An 18,151-nucleotide genomic window follows, 5' to 3' on the forward strand; every position below is an offset into this window, starting at 1 on the left:
ACTCTAGTACAGATATATATATGTGTGTGTGGTTGTGTGTCTTGTAACAAATAAAAACCAAATATGTGTCTTACTATAGCAAAGCAGGAGAGGTAACATTTTTTGTTGTGCTTTCTATCCAAAAGAAGGGCGTGAGTTACGCTATCTCGACACAAGTGAATTTTTGAATGTTTGTATTACAAAATACGAGTAAATTAACCTAGATTGCAAAATGGCTTAAATTTGCAAAATCTGTTGGAAGAAGTAAAAGAGTTAAATGAAGATCATCGAATTGAACAAAAAACATACTGAAATAAGGCTGTCGGCATGTCTAATTCGAAGTTTATTTATAATAATAAACATAAACAAGACAGTGTAGATTCATATACCAAACAACAAAAACATACACTGTATAGCAACAATATTTACAAAATCAATAAATACATTAATAAATAAACTGAAGAGGGCGACAGCTTTTGAAATGTTAATCCGTCCATTCTGATTTTCCATGTCTTTTCCAAACAGTGCTACTCAGTATACTGGTATTTCTAAAAAACAAAACAAAACAACGGCTGGGCAGGTATAAGGACTGATGGATCGGCGACATGGCCAGACACTTTGATGAAAATATATACAGACACACGCACGCGAGTGTGCTCGCATAAAACATCGTAATGAACACCCTTATGTCAAACGTGTCTATATTACCGCCAAACCACCAGCAGACGTTGCCATAGTGTGGCAATATAACGTATGCGCAGTCGTTTCTCAGGTCCCTGTTAATGCATTGTCTCCATTTTATAGTAACAAAATAATATAATAAAATAGGATAATTTTCAATGCAAATGATTTTTCACATCCATACTTAAGGTTGCCGGTTGTTGTGTTTTCACTGCATTTTATAAAACGGGTGTAAATTGTACTTAATTTTCAGCTCTGTGCTAACGGTCCTCAGTCACGTGTTGCGTATTGTGTCAAGCTCATCCAGGACTTGCACCCCATTTCCATAGATTTTTAGATCGATCTATCCCTGTGGGGAGTCTCACTAGATTACTGTCAGCTTGGCCGGCTTAAGCGTCTGTCCCGCCTACTAAAAGCTGTAAGGGGGTAATTAACTATGGTGCCCGCTCGGCTGACTGCAATTTAGCGTGAACCCCCAGGGAGTTAGGTCGATCTAAATCTTAATCTTTAGATCGATCTAAATCTCTGGGAAAGCACCCTTGGTCATGTGCAGACAAAAGGGGTGGAACAAGCGGGGATCAAAGGAGTCTGACTTATTTCTTCATGTCTACGATCCATCGAATATTTGCGGGGAGGGAGCGCAGCATCTAGAATTAACGATCATTATATATTATTCTTGAAAAAAGAAAAAAAGAAAAGAAAACTCGCAAAGCAGATTGCTGATGGATTTTCGAGTTTTGGCGGCCATAATGACAGACCTCAAGCTAAGACCCCGCGTGGTGCGCCATCACCATGGCAACTGCACACAACATACGTCACACGTACATGATCAAGAATTCATTGCATTCGACTTTGAACATTCTCTATGACTCCATGCAGGTGCAAAAGAACAACCTACATGGATAAAGATGGCTTGCCTTTAAGACAAAAATCTTTAAGCTGTGATGTGATGAAAGCGAACATGAGTCCATTTTGTAAAACGAAATTGCATTTTTATGTCTTGTGTGAATGGTTTGTTGACTTAAGCATACAGATAAATCAATTAATTAAAACTGTATAGTTTAGTTTGATATCTCAGTACATATAACCTATAATGTGTACGACCCCGGCGTACAACCATCACTGGCTGTTGTAGCGGTGGTGCTAAGACTGCCAGTCATATAGACAATGCAGAGATATCACAGCTAACCTTAATATAATTCCTTGACCATTTAGCGCCAACACCGCAGGTCATGCCACTGCTCTAAAGGTCTAACGCTAATTAACTTATTATTTAAGAACATTTATGACTCCTCCCTTGAAGGCGATGGGATGTCACTGCCAGTTAACTTTGTAATGAATAATTTGGTCACAGACACTTTCTTTAACTCCACGGAGATTTTCACTTCATGACAGATGCCCGCCTTCAATAAGTTGAACACGTTGGAATTACTAACGAAAGTGAAAGTCGGGATAGTCCCTAAGATAACGGCTGAGGTTTTCTATTTCTACAGCTTATTTCAGTGATAACGCAAAGATCAAAGGATAGAATTGTTTAATCAACATCGTGAAATCCCTATCGACCGCATGACAAACTGCATGACAAACGCTGCTATTGTGGTTGTTGTTCGCCTTACTGAACCTGTCCTGCCACGTGATTCGCTTGGCTGTAAGCTCCAACTAGCTTTCAATTGGTCAGGCTGTAGACTGTTTTGTGGACATTGTGCCAACGTTTTAGTGGCTACCTGTGCACTTTATAAAATATAGATCTCATACGAAGAATTATTATCCCTTTAAGCGTCAATTATGGAATTCAAAGCAATTCAATTTCTTTTTCCTGCTAGGGGAAAAAGACCAAATCACGCGGACAGTAGGCCTCATGGCACATTAGTTACTTTGAATTTTACAAATTTTATCAACGTACTCTTAATACCGGATATTTTTTCTGAAAACGTCTTCCTTTACACAGGTTTTATGCACTCAAGCAGAGAGTCTTAAAATAGCCAAAGAAAATTCCCAAGGAATTGAGAATAGTCAGTTTGAATATGCTTAATCAAGGTTTGTACTTTGGGCGGTTTCCTGTACTTTCTTGATATCTGTTCAATTTTACTTCCATTGGGATACGAGTTTCAGGAAAATTGATCCGATAGCGGATCCTCACCAAAACTGGGGGATCAAAATGCAATTTTTCTTTGGACAGAAAATGCATTATTCCTTGTTATCTATGAAATCATTTGCCAATGATGTAAATAAGAACTGATTAAAGCCGCCTTGTGTCTAGGAGGTCCCAGACAGCAATCACCTGCCCCGGGAACACATCATTTCTACAACATTACCGCCTTTGATGTTTACCATATGCCACAGCTACCACCTGGCGCTGCGAGCTATTATATCTAATGGTTGAAACGATTCCAATCTACATTTAGATTGAAAACCGTTGATTTCAACATAAAGTGACGTGCAATTATTCATAGAAAATTATTTCATGTTATCTAACTTTTTACTAGGAAGAGTTGTTTCTTCCTTTATGTCAATCAGATACATTATAAGACATAGTAAGCACTTGTATATTTCGAACGCGTGTGCGCGTGCGGGCAAACAAACAAACAAACACACACACACTGTATGCCAACATTCCAAAGTTGCGTCAGCCCGAGTCACAAGCAATGAAATTGTTCTACGTTACCTCTCTGATTAGTTTATTTGAAGAAAAGTGAAGATAGAATACCACTTTGGACGATACTCGAGGCTTTTAAGTTTACCATTTGTCATTTATTCGCTGAATTATTTTTATTGATTTATCCAGCGATCGACCTTTTACATAGACTTGGGGAAGTCTTACATAGCTGGCACACCTTCATGGTTCCTTGATGACAACACTAAATAATCACGGTAATATCGACATCAACAACTTTAAATTCATTTTATTGATGCTGTCAGTTTTCCCTTATTGTCTATAAAAGGTACTATTAAGGATTGAAGGATTTCCCCGCCCACATTAATTTTCCTCGAGATTCCTAAGAAATCACAGCTCTGCCCGTCCTTGCGTTTGGATATGATGTTTTATATCATTTGTAATACAATGACTTAATTCTTAGTAACTGGCCTGTATATTTAAGAAGATCGACACCAGGTACATTTTCTGAGTTAATTTAGTTTTTAAGGTATGAATTGGGAAAGAATATTAGCTTTGCAGAAATGTAAAAACAGAAAATATGGCTTTTGTAAATATTCAAACGCATACAGAATACCTTAAATATTAATCTACGAGGTATAATCAACAAGTTCTCGGCCTAATATACTTTGATTCAATACATTGACAGATAATCCAAATCAGTCGATAATTTTATCTAATTGAAGGTCATTGGTTGAGAGAATAGGATTACAACGCTTATTATTACATCAGAAAGTCTCTGTAAAGACGAGAAGGGTGCGTAAAACTGACAAAATGGAGAATGCTCACACGTCGCAAGTTGCCATGGCTGCCGCGACTGAATCCGGCTTCGAAGTTCTTCCTCATCCCCCATATTGTCCTGATTTAGCCCCTTCTGACTACTATCTGTTCCCAAAACTGAAAACTAACCTTCGTGGTAGAAAATTCGGAAGCAATGAAGGCGTCATAGATGCAATAAATGAGTACAATGTACTTGGGGGACCAGGATGAAGACTTCTATTTAGAAGGGATACGTAAATTAAAACAGCGATGGATAAAGTGCATCAAGCTGAAGGGAGATTATATTGAAAAGTAAAAGCCAACTTTTCATTCCTAGGTATTCTAAATTACTAGAGGGCGGGAACTTTTTGATCTTACCTCGTAATTCGATCTGACTGAGGGTATCCGCCATGACAGGAAGGGAATTCTTAGGAATATTATGGAAGTCCGGATCTCATATGATACCTTGTAAGTACAGGTTGAGGTGAACTGGAAATATCCGGGTCAGTATGAGGAACAAATGTCACCTGTACAAAGTAATGAAAGCAGACCACTTTTCACAGAAAACAACCAAACTTGTACCACGTCTGGTAAAAATGTATTTTATTTGTCTGAAATCTAATTTATTTGTCTGGCATTCTTTGAAATTCACAAGAAGCGGTTGCTAATTATTCTGTTTTCCTTTCAGAATCCTTACGTTGCAGTCTGGGAAAGTCAATCTTCTAAGGCGTATTTTGATTAAACGAGGTGACCCTAGCATCTTAGCGGCAAACACATCGACTAAAAAATGTATTAAAGATTGCCACTGTCATTTGAACAAGTATGAATCCCGGATGAAAACAAAACTTAATGATATCTTGACGTACAGTGTGTACGAAAGTCCATGTGCCAAATTAGATGATCAGATCAACTTGATACCATCAAAGTACAAAAAAATATAAAATGACATATTCCAAAGATGCTCAGACATAAACAGGAAACCTTGTGTACTTCAAAGATGGTTCTGTAATTGTGAAAATGTGAATAAAAAGCTTTACAGTATGAATAACGCATTTTGATTTTTGAATCTGAAATTTCATACCCCTGTATATAAGAGGACATGCTAACAATTTTGCAATTTTAAATTATCCATGACATATTTTTCAAAAACGTACCTTAATTTAATGTGACACAAATATTAAAATGGCGCCTGGGAAGTAAATTATTCGAGTCTCTCTCTATAGGAACCCTATACATGTAGACTCTGTGGGACTCTATAGGAATTCTATCAGAAGTTGAGATAAGAAAGGATAAAATTTTGAGCCAACTTCGTATTGGGTCCTAAAGGGCATTATAGCAATGTGTTGTTCAGTCTCAAAGTCAAGAATAACGCTGTTTTATCATCGTATATTGTATTTATTAGGGACCATCAAAGATGTGTTTCACAGTAAAATATTCATTTGTGTCTGGATACACCAGGTGTGTCTTGTGTACTGCAGTCAGCATTTCCAACTGAAGACTCTAACTATGTCATTACAAGTAATACTGGACAACACATTGGTATTTGTGAATATTTATTGTTATACAATGAACTCAATAGTAAATTATAGCACTTACATTAAGCAAAGGCTCCTTATCATTTGCTAATGTTGGTATATATATGATTGATAGCGGTGTTAATACTTGGGTATATCAATCTTAAGAAAAATTAAAATAATGAGTTATTTAAAAAAGGTGACACTGTCAATGCGTATAAAGTACATCTCCATGTGTCAAAACTCGTGACATGGCACACAATTGTAAACCACATAAATACAAAACAAGTGTAAAAACCATAGTTTGACAATTTGTGCAAAGTGCATTAAACTTCAAACTTCAATGAGCTCAAACCTAAAAAAACACTGTTTACCAACAAAACAAAAATATTTATAAAGCACACAAAATAAGTGGATTTTACTAAAAATGTGTAAAGATATTGTAAACAATATATGTAAACAGATCATTGATATGAATGTACGCCACTGTTTCCAACATAATTATGCAATTTTCACATTAAGTTTACAAATTAAATGCATGTAAATAAACAACTAAAATAAATAATAAAAATTAAATTGAAAGTAAAATAAATATTTTTTTTTAATCTGGCATATGTGCAAATAATAATGAAGCTAACAATACGTCAAAAATGGAATCACTTATAAATTGAGCATATCAGATAACTTTACAGTATAATTATACATGTATATAACTTGCAGTAGCATAAAGGTTCATAACATGGACATGACAGCTACAATCAAATGTACGTCTATTCTGGGAAGTCTTCACTACAAGCTCACCAAGGAGGGGTAAAGGGCCCACATTTTAAATGTTCACACCCTGAGAGTCAGGGCACTATAAAGCTTGCTCACTATACCTTTCCTACATTAGCTTTACGGTATTGCTGATGTGGGTAATATATGAAATCAAGATGGAGTTGGCAATACTGAAATCTAGAATCTTGGGTAATCTTTGGATGCACAATGGACAACTGATGTGGGTAATATATGAAATCAAGATGGAGTTGGCAATACTGAAATCTAGAATCTTGGGTAACCTTTGGCTGCACAATGGACAACTGCTGTGGGTAATATATGAAATCAAGATGGAGTTGGCAATACTGAAATCTAGAATCTTGGGTAATCTTTGGATGCACAATGGACAACTGCTGTGGGTAATATATGAAATCAAGATGGAGTTGGCAATACTGAAATCTAGAATCTTGGGTAACCTTTGGATGCACAATGGACAACTGCTGTCATACATGCTACTCCTAGAACAGCTGTATTAATGAGGTCAGTCTTTGGACAGATACTGTCTTATACTTCATTTTTAGTGCTAAACTTCCAGACTGTTGTATCATTCAAGACTAATTTGTATACAAATACAGTTTAACTTAATATCCATGCATAGCACTGGTCTTGTTATTGTCAATGACCTTTACAATAATCAACACTGACCTTGACCTACATACAGCTTTGGTGCCTTATTAAATGACTCATTCTCTCAATGCCCTGTCTAGGATGCTCTCATCCTGGACATGGTAGGGTACTGTGACCTTGAGACGCTCATTTTGGTCCATGGCGCGGCAGATCGTCTCCTCTGCGTAAGCATTTCCAGACCAACTACGCCGCGCAACCTGTGGTGAGTTAGAAGCAGCACAATGTAGAACATGATACCATATATATGATATTATGTGATAGCAGTGCAGAAATTGGGCACACTTATTTTTAAGATAAGACAAAATATTTAAAGGTTCTGTTTTTCATTTTTCCATAATACATACAAGAACCTGAAACAAGTAAGATATGGTTGACAATGAAATACAAATGAAGTAAACTTAATATATATGTATTCTAAATTAAATCATTATAATACTAGTTTAAAAATATATAATATCTTAACATATTAATAGTTGAATAATAAAACTTATATAATAAACTATTACCCAAATTAAATGAAAATATGAAAAGAAATTATTTACATGCAAAGTGGGAATATGTGGTTGATAGCAGAAAGTAAAGTGAGAGTAAAGTGAGTAAAGTGAGTGTGAACAAACAGTTTTGTGGACCTGGACCATAAACCAGTGAGGAACCAGAACGTCTAATAGGGATAAATGGAAACAAGGAATGAAACAGACAGAAAAAAAAAGAAACAGAAATCGAAGGAGATAGAGTTAACTAAAAATAAGAAATAGAAGTATATATTATTATTTCAAAAATATAACATGGTTTGTGACATATATGTATGAATATGAATTATCACATTAACGTACATCAACATGCTAGTATAACAATCAATATTGCATGATACTTGCTGTTACATAATGTATATGTGTGACATGATACCTGTGTTATATGATGACAATGTAACATGCCACCTGTGTTACATGATACTCATGTTACATGATGAGTGTGTTTAGAGGCATGTCACTCACCCCGTTAGACACATCCCAGGCCAGCATCAGTTTGGCTCTCTCTCCGGCATCCTAAAGAAATGTATAAAAAGAACATAATCCTACTTCATGATGTCACTGTTTGTATTGCATTTGAATACATAAACGTAAATTTCATCTTTGGGGAACAAAATAGATGAAAATGTTTTTAAAAATTATAGGAATTATAAGCAAACAGCAGTTACCTCAGAGCCATCCAAGACAAGCCCAAACCCACCGTTCATCACCTCTCCCCTGAAATAACGAGAAAAGGAGAAATGTAATTCTGTATTGAACATGGTGACCCAATAAAACAAAAACCTATTTTAAGCGTAGTAAAGAAGGTGAAGCAATTTCACTGTTACTATATGCTAACCTAGTCCTCTGCACCTTCTTCAAATAAGCAAAACATTAAAGAAAATGGTAAAATTCTACATAAATGAACAAATAGTGAATGTTTTACTTGAGTAAACAGTCAAGCTGAAGAAGGTAAATATTTCAACCCTCTTTTGTAAAATGTGACCAAACAAAATATATGCAGTTAAAGATTACTGAATGTGTCATGCCAGATATATTCAAACTGAAGTCAGCTAATAATGGAATTAAAAATGATAATGATAAAATAATAATTATAATAATAAAAAGTTTTCTAAAACCACAGTCCATATTTCCCTTAGTATACAACAGTGAACAAATCTACAGTAATTGTTTAAAAATGTGATGAAACAAAACCTAACCATCCCACGCCCCCGCCATTGTGCAGAGCTACCCAGGTGGCACCACGGAAACTGTCTCCGATCACGTTCTGTACGGCCATGTCTGACAATGAAAGAACAAAACATGATAAAGAAACATTTTAAAAGGCAATTTTTAACAGTTACTATAATAAAACATTTTAAATATATAAGAAATAAGCCATTTTTATGAATCAAAACATAAAGATTGAGCAGAAGTGCTGGTATCTTTTCAGAAAAATGTATAGAAACATACCCCACTAGGTACTACAGAAATATTACTATCAACTGTTCCACTTCAGAACAATGAATGAACTTCTACCAGTCAGAATTAACACACACACACACACACACACACACACACATATATATATATATATATATATATATATATATATAAACAGCCTACTAGCAGTCACAACTAACACAATCATCCTACCAGCATACAGTCACATCTAACACCATCAGCCTACCAGCACACAGTCACATCTAACACAATCAGCCTGCCAGCACACAGTCACATCTAACACAATCAGCCTGCCAACACACAGTCACATCTAACACCATCAGCCTGCCAGCAGTCACAACTAACACAATCAGCCTGCCAACAAAGTCACAACTAACACCATCAGCCTGCCAGCACACAGTCACATCTAACACAACCTACCGGCACAGAAACTAGAGCCATCATATATATTGGCTGTCTCTCTAAAGGGACTGTCTGTGCCACTGACGTCATGGTGGTCCCTGCTGATTACTACAGGACCCTGCGATAGAAAGATTATACTTAATTACAGGCAACTACATCCATCTTAATGTCTTTAATGCAATTTCTGACATGATGACTGTAGGGGCCTAAGGCGGAAAGATAACAATAGGCAAGACCTGTTTTAACTGCAAGAAGAGAGTACTTAGGCAGATAGCTACACTTAGTTGGTATTGGGGGGGGGGGGGGGGGGGAGAGAGAGAGAGAGAGAGAGAGAGGCACATTCACAATGTAACTGTCATACTAGGTAGATTGACCTAACTCCATGGTATATCTGCAGAGTAGGATTCATCTACCCAGTACCAATGTTTCATTGTGAAAGCACCCTTGGATGTTATATATGTCTTTTGTTCTTAAACAGTTATCATCAGATTACAATGTGTTTGTAAAACCATTCTATGTGCTCTCCTTATTATGAAGCCCATATTTTCCTTTGCTGAATGCTGTCTTAGGGCATAGTTATAATACACAGTAACACATCATACTATGTCTTACCTGTATAGCTCCATCCTTGATGGCTTTGTTAAAAGCGACTGCAATGGCGGATCGTCCATTTTGGTCTGCATATAGGATTCTTGCTTGTGATCCCACAACCTGATATCAATTAACTATATATTACAGGAACACTGAGACAAAATATGTATATATAATACAATAAACTATATATTACAGGAACACTGAGACAAAATATGTATATATAATACAATAAACTATATATTACAGGAACACTGAGACAAAATATGTATATATAATACAATAAACTATATATTACAGGTATGCTGAGACAAAATATGTATATATAATACAATAAACAACATGTAATATGTACTTTAAAGAAATTTTACTTCTAATGAAGGACATAGTTAAGGGTCAGTTTTAAAAAAATGGCAAGTGAGGATAATTTTCACTACAATACTGCACATTTAAGTTTCACTTTCACACAACCTCCCTTACTGCTTCCAATTTTCACCCTTGTTCCTGGGGTAGGGGCGGTCTTGGTCTCCTCTCCCACCCCATTCCCCCCTTAAGAAAACCCTGCATCCACTCACCAGTTTGTGTTGGGCAGCCTCTTTAATCCACCTTATGTTATCTCTGTACTGCATTGCAACTGTCTCTGGGACTGAACCACATATAACAAGATAATACATTTTCATTAAATATTAAAAGTGGGAAATAAAGCACTAGTTGATAAGCCAATAGATGAAAAGTGTCAAGATAAAAAACATATCTAGTAGCTAATGAACTGGTAGGTCAGATGTGACATGTTATTAAATAATAACAGTTAAAACTTGAATTGTGTCTAAGTTGAATAAGTAGCAGAGGCAAACCTGGCCAGTTCACTTAAAATGGGTAAAATATGACACACACATGGACTGTATAGCTACAAGCTGTTTTAGGTGTACTGTTCAGAATTATATCAGTTTACTCACAGATTCTGCTGTTTTTTATTTATCTTATTCATTTGAATCAGTATGAAAACATAATTAAAACAAATAAAAAACAAAAGGTAGAAACATGTGTTGAAAAAAAAAAATAATAAATGAGTTACAATAAGTAAAATGGTCCCCCTACCCCCCTGGTTGACGATATCCTCCATGACAGCAGCTGCTATGTTATCTGTGGTTTCTAAGTCACTGGGTTCACAAGAAGTACACACCCATCTGGAGATAAATACAGCACAATAATAACGTCAAAGTGTGCTGAAATCAAAGTATGAACTATCATCTAATATTTGTAAAAAAGATGATTATATTAAAAAATTTAATCACTGAGGAAAACAAAATGTTAGGGCTATTAAAAATGTCTAATCGAAAATACCAGTGTTGTTGCAACACAATGACACTGTCACCTCTAACACAATGACACTGTCATACCTAACACAATGGCACTGTCACCTCTAACACAATGACACTGTCATACTTAACACAATGGCACTGTCACCTCTAACACAATGACACTGTCATACCTAACACAATGGCACTGCCTCACTGATCATATTCACACAATGAGCAGAAATTACCTGAAGGGTCCAAATCCCAGAGAGAAGATGTCTCCCATGATATCCTGTACATAGGACGGGTACCTGAACCTTACACTGAGTCCTCCAGAGTCTTTGATCACATCAGCACCTAGTCAAGTATATAACACCTCAGCAGTAACACCAGGATGCTTTAAATGACCCCAACATGAATTTTCTACAGGGTCCTTTAGAGATATGTCCTAGATAGGAATCCTATAGGAAGTCTGATAGAAAGTGGGTCTTGTAGGATTCCCATGGAGTCTCATGAAGTCCTGTAGGACACCTGTAGGAGATTTCCATAAGGGGATGGACATTTTACTAGCTACTTTTGGTAACACTTGACATAGCAGTGACTAGACAAAGGCAAGGAAATAAGATTTAAAATAATTTTCTTGAGTGTGTGTGTGTGTGTGTGTGTGTGTGTGTCTGTGTGTGTGTGTGTGTGTGTGTGTGTGTGTGTGTGTATCTTTTTCTCATCTATTAACCATTAGCTGAACCATGTGCAAGGGTGTCAACATCGGGGTTCTTCAGTATAACTGTATTAATTTATAAACAAATACAGTCCATGCTAATAATCAATATCTTTAACAACTCTAAGAAAGATAACAACTTTGCCCAAAAATAAAAAAATAATCAGAAAAAAATATAAAAACAGCTCCTCATCCTCTGTTACAGGCATACATTGCACGCTTCACCTTTAATATATATACTGCTTAAAGAAATAAACACTAATTTTCACTTAACAACCAAGGTATACCTCATCAAATACTATTGAGTACTGACATTTCCAAGAAAATCAAAGTAGTGCTATAAATGTCCAGCAGCAATTGTGTATCTTAACCAACTACCTGCTCTTGACGCCTCTAGGAGGAAGGCATTTCCATAATCAAAGAAATACATTCCGGCCTCCGACAGTCTGTTAATGGCTGCCACCTGCCTGCGCAAGCTAAAACACCGAGGGGGAAAAGGAAAACTCAACAACATACAGAGACAAAGAAGATAACTCAATATCTGAAAGATGCACATTAATAAACAGAGAAAATCAATGAAGACAAACAAAAAGAAATTCAATATTACAAATCAAGTAGATAACAGTAGATTATATAAAATACAATAGGATGAGAAAACTTATTATTTTATCATTAAATAAGACATCAAATAGCAACATTGTTCAAATAAGACATCAATTATAAAACTCAGTTCCTAATACAGTATATGCACCTGGCATGCTGTGTCACAGTATTGGAATTTGACAACACCAATGCTTGTAAATGAAAATAAGGAAACAGGAAAGTACTAGCAACAAGACAGCATACAATAAGTAACACAGTATTAGCATCATGATGCATATGTTTGCAGGTAAAAATAAGCTTGGGATAATTCTTAGTCATTTACCCACCTTTCCTGGACTAGGTTTTTAAACCTCACAGGGTCCGAGTGCATCATCATTCTGCTGTCTTCATAGCTCAACTGGAATAGAATTAACACTGGCAAGTGTGTAACTGTGTCCCCTGACACCCTCCCCCCCCTCGACTACTGAAACTAAGGCTGCACTCAGAACAGTGGACCAACTAGTCCGAGGGTCAAATATGGCTGACACACTTGTGCTCCTTCCCCACGGGGAATATATATTCAGTTCTGTTAGCGGATTAGATGGCAAGCAATTAAGTGGGGCACCATATTTGACCTGCCAATTAGTGAAACCACTGTTCTGAATGCAGCGTGAGTGGAAGCTCTTATCTTATAAACAAATACTTTGATACAGTTTCTGCCAAATCCAGAAGTCTGGAATATCACTGAATGGCTTTTGAGGGAGGGAGACAGACTGAGAGAAAATGAGAGTGAGATAGGCCATGAGAGAGAGAGAGAGAGAGAGAGAGAGAGAGAGAGAGAGAGAGAGAGGGGGGGTCCAGAGAAAGCTCACCTGTACAGGGTAGTAACCACCAAGGAATGGGTTGTGACATGATGTCTGGTCAGACCCTATGTCTACCAATAGATCTCCTGTGCTGTCATACTCATACACTAATCTTTCCCTGTATATTAAAATGATATATATATATATATATATATATTTGACAGCCTATGTCTAGCAGTAGATCTCCTGTACTGTCATACTCATACACTAGTCTTTCCCTGTATGTTAAAATGATGTAAATATTATATATATATATGATAGCTTATGTCTACCAGTAGATCTTCTGTGCTGTCATACTCATACACTAGTCTTTCCCTGTATGTAAGAATGATGAACTTAAATTATGTACTAGTAGATCATACCCGTTGTCTGTAATATTTTCATTAAAATGATTGATTTCTACCATTACTACAGCAAGAGAGTGGCTGTACTCAAATTATTGTCTATTGACAATCATAAAAAATTGACAGCCTTACCACAAGTCCACAATGTTTCCATGGTAACCAATACTGACTGCCAGTTGGTCTTGTCTTGCATGGCGTATTTTGCGGATGCAGTCCTCTAAACTGTCTGCGATCTCCATGAGCCATCCCTGGTCATAGCGCTTACGCAGGGCCTCCTCACTTACCTCATTAACAACATCATAAATTATATATATAAACAGTTCACTTTCTGCTTGGAAGTATCACTTTTAATTAAGAAAAAGATTATATGACAGTGATATAAGTGCCATCTTCAAGATGGCTGATAACTTTCTTTGTAAGCTACTCACACCCCCACATATCACACTCTTTAGAATAACAGAATCAATAACATGACAAGGAAATAAAATCTTTTTGGTATCTACTTAGCAATGACACCCACACAGTAACATATAGCTACATGTCCTTAAAATAACAGAATATAGATTACATGACAATAACACATGCAGTTAAATCCTGCTGATGTCTAACTCAGCAATGGCACACACAGAGACAGTCTTAAGAATAACAGATTATAGATTACATGACAATAACATCTTGTTGACAACTAACTCAGCAATGACACCCACACAACAATATATCACTGTCTTTAAAATACCAGAATACAGATTACATTGTTATATCTAACTCAGCAATAACACCCACACAACAATATATCACTGTCTTTAAAATACCAGAATGCAGATTACATGACATTAATAAAAAATCTTGTTATATTTAATTCAGCAATAACACCCACACACAGACACAGTCTTAGAAATACCAGAATACAGATTATATGACAATACTTTAATATTTTGTTGATATCTACCTCAGCGATGACCCCGACACAACCACAGATGACGGCTGCCTTGGGCTGCGCTCCACTCATTCCTCCCAGTCCAGACGTTAGGAACACGCGTCCTCGCAAATCACTGCTGCCAATATGGCGGCGACCAGCATTCAGTACTGTCAACTGTAAGAAAACTTCTGCTCAAGGAACTATTTTGGGATTTATTTATCTGTTGCATACTTCAAACAGAAAAATGTTATGTCATAACATGAGAAACAATATCCAAAGTGAATTACTATACATCTACATACAAATATGTAAGAAGTTGTAGGCTTTATTATTTTTTTTCTTTAATTCTTATCATTCAATCTTTTACTTTTTTGTAAAGTAATAAAAAACTTCCTTCTGTCATCAATTCAAGAAATGTGTGATTCAACTGTTGGTTTTTAGTTTTCCAAAACTTTATAAACAATTAAAAAAATTTATATTATCTTTTATCTATATGCAGCTAAATTTGCCCTCTTTGTCGTCAATATTGAAAAACAGCTTTAGTAACAGTTAGACAAATGGAAAACTCGGGTAGACCCATGACCTTCTTAAAAGTTTGTCTTATAGTTGGTTTGAAATTTTTGTCTTAGAATAATATAAATTTCTGAACCATATCAGTACTCACGGTTGTCCCATGTACAATGCCTTGGGGTCCTATGTAACAATAACTGCCTGCTGTCATCTGACCATACCTGGTATAACAATAACAACAATAACATTACCATAACAATAACTGCCTGCTGTCATCTGACCATACCTGGTATAACAATAACAACAATAACATTACCATAACAATAACTGCCTGCTGTCATCTGACCATACCTGGTATAACAATAACAACAATAACATTACCATAACAATAACTGCCTGCTGTCATCTGGTATAACAATAACATTTTAACACATTTAATACATATGTCAGCTTATTTACAATGGTACATTTAATAAGGATAAATTCTTAGAAGTGATCTACATAACATTTACATAAAAAAAAAAAAATTTCATCAGACAAAAAAAAGTAATTTTCTTTCTCCTACAAAATGTTTGCTTTAACCGTCTCGGCACTTGGATGTTGATGCATGGTGGTTGGTATGCTGGCCTTGTAACACGCAGTCTACATAACTGACGTTGTGATATGTCATGGCTGTCATTACATATACCATATCTTCTTCAAAACTTACATGGTGACACCCAAGGCAAACAATTTCTCGTACATCTCTCTGGATGAGTAATTAGGAATCACCTGCAAATAGTGACATACCACATTAGAGAACAAAAGTAATTATTCTACAATTACTGGCGCTTTTCTTTCAAATATCCTACATTTCCAATAATGCAAAAGATGTTGAGGATTATAAAACATCACAGAGACACTAGTTATCATGCACACATGCACGTGAACACTCACTCACTCACCCACACACACCAACATACTCACACACACACAACATACTCACACACACCAACATACTCACACACACACACTCACACACACGCACACATGCACACACACACACACACACACACACACACACACACACACACGCATGCATGCACACACACACACACTCACATGTCCCCTTTCAACTGAATGCATTTGCTGAAGTCATCCCTCACCATTCCGTTAGTAATGACCACCCTGGGGGCCGAGGTGTGGCTGGGGAACAACCCCTGGGGGTGGCCTGAGCACATGACAAGCGTCTGGTCGTCTCTCATGATGGACAGGTAGTGCATCACCAGCAGGAACTGTGGGGGAAAAGATGAAAAATGTAGAAGCTTTACCAAGGATGTTGGCATGATTCAACTCAATCTTTATTATACAACAATCAAATACTGTGACAGTCTTATATAATATTAACAGTTGACATTTGCAAGCAAAAATATTAGCATTGTTACATAATCACAAATCCTGATCGTCATTGATTTGTCTTAAGGCAGTGCGGTCAATCATTCTGTTACGTTAACCCCTCGTCAGCTCACTGCCATTTTGGATCTCCATGGCCACGGCATCCACCAGATAAATCATCAATTAGTTTTCAGTGTATTAGAATTATTTCCAATTGTCATTAAAATTCACGATCATATAACTAAGCATTTATAATCTTAAGTGTTCAGCATTTGGCGCCAGTCAATTATCCCTGCTCAGTGTTGAACCTTGCCAAGAGGTGACCTCGCAGTGACCACATTACCTGTGCCCAGTTGGAGAACACCTGTCCGTTGCCACCGTAAGTCACCAACTCGTGCGGGAACTGCGCCACGCGAGGGTCAAGATTGTTCATGATCATGTGCATGATGGCAGCGGCCTGGCGTGAGCGTGCAGGGTATTCATCTATAGGATATGCCCTGGTAGTATAATAGGTCAGCAGAAGTTTAATGCTGTGTTTGTTTTTCTCTAAGCACTTGGTACGGTAAAAGAAAATGTGTTAATATGGTCCTAATTTGCTTGAAAAAACATATTGAGCCTTTGCAAATTTTTTAAAGTAAAGACTAACAATAAAGTTTTGTGCCATATGCTGCTGATATTATTTGAATGTGCTGCCACTCACAGTGTGATTAAAATTTTAATTTTACCTCATTTCTATATCTGGCCGGAAGCGGTACATATAGATGTGTCCATAGTCTCTCAGTTCCTGGGCAAACTCTGGCGCCAGTGTGGCATGCAGCTCTGGAGGGAAGTAGCGCAATGCATTCTGTAGGGCAAGCTATAATGGGAAGATGTACAATGTTTATTTCCAAGACTTATGGAATAAAATTATTTGCTAAGTTTTATAATTACAGTATGTGTGCAGATGTGGGCGATCTGGATTTACAGTATGGACTGTGAATTTGATTCTAACATTTCTACCACAAGTTCAGGGAATGGTTATCAGATGCTAAATCACCATGGTTTGAATTCCTGATACCAGTTACTGGAAAATTAAATGTTAATAATTAAACTTTCCAAATACATTGTACTGTACTGGTACTCAGTACTCACAAGTACTTTTAATATGAATCATACATTATATCATAAGCAAGGCCCAAAATATCTGCAAAAATTACTTGATATTATGAACTATAGGCTCCCAAACTTTTTTCTACAATACCAATATTTTAGTCTCAGTGACTGAGGTACCCAGTAAGATATGTAATGTTGGCACTTAGCAAAAATAAAGACTTCACAGTTCACTGACGAAGGCGGGGTTTTCAAAACAAGTCGTGTCAGATCCTCACCCTCTGTTCATCTTGCGTCAAGTTAGGCGTCCTAACAGGTGCATGCGGTACTGTCTCGTCACGTGGTCTCACCCTGGGTGGTGGGTTCACTGGTAAACCGTCACAAATCTCCTTTAAGCTACCCATGAAGAAGGACACGCACTGCGTTGCTACACGATAGCGTCTTGCTGGGTCAAGGCCG

At 36.8% G+C, this 18,151-nt stretch overlaps 1 protein-coding gene across 2 annotated transcripts; it reads right to left on the reverse strand.

Annotated features, from left to right (window-relative positions):
* Positions 1–5,446: 5,446 nt before the first annotated feature.
* On the reverse strand, positions 5,447–18,136 carry LOC106172207 (urocanate hydratase). 2 transcript variants are annotated; one of them, XR_015335302.1, is made up of 20 exons: positions 17,971–18,136; positions 17,329–17,459; positions 16,947–17,100; positions 16,375–16,503; positions 15,939–16,000; positions 15,384–15,450; positions 14,750–14,893; positions 13,933–14,084; positions 13,466–13,574; positions 12,941–13,011; positions 12,390–12,487; positions 11,542–11,650; positions 11,094–11,182; positions 10,571–10,641; positions 10,017–10,115; positions 9,423–9,522; positions 8,759–8,840; positions 8,228–8,276; positions 7,936–8,075; positions 5,447–7,226 (listed from the first exon to the last, which is right to left on the reverse strand). XR_015335302.1 is itself a non-coding variant. In XM_087016313.1 (20 exons), exons 1-20 carry the CDS (start codon positions 18,094–18,096, stop codon positions 7,086–7,088), a joined length of 2,034 nt encoding a protein of 677 aa, XP_086872439.1. In that variant the 5' UTR covers positions 18,097–18,136; the 3' UTR covers positions 5,447–7,085. The 2 variants fall into 2 exon arrangements, 1 of the variants encoding a protein (XP_086872439.1); XM_087016313.1 differs by having other exon boundaries at positions 8,025–8,075.
* Positions 18,137–18,151: the final 15 nt, after the last annotated feature.

The sequence above is a fragment of the Lingula anatina genome, chromosome 6, assembly GCF_051362555.1.
Source record: "Lingula anatina isolate TDL-2025a chromosome 6, LinAna3.0, whole genome shotgun sequence".
Taxonomy (NCBI): domain Eukaryota; kingdom Metazoa; phylum Brachiopoda; class Lingulata; order Lingulida; family Lingulidae; genus Lingula; species Lingula anatina.

Bases quoted from the DNA above. Each gene is read 5' to 3' on its own strand.
- LOC106172207 (XM_087016313.1), bottom strand. From the start codon at position 18,096: ATGGGTAGCTTAAAGGAGATTTGTGACGGTTTACCAGTGAACCCACCA. The intron at 12,488-12,940 runs GTGGGTAAATGA...TCGGTGTTTTAG, and splicing joins AAAAACCTAGTCCAGGAAAG to CTTGCGCAGGCAGGTGGCAG. The intron at 8,841-9,422 runs GTAGGTTGTGTT...TTTCATTGTCAG, and splicing joins TGGCTCTAGTTTCTGTGCCG to ACATGGCCGTACAGAACGTG.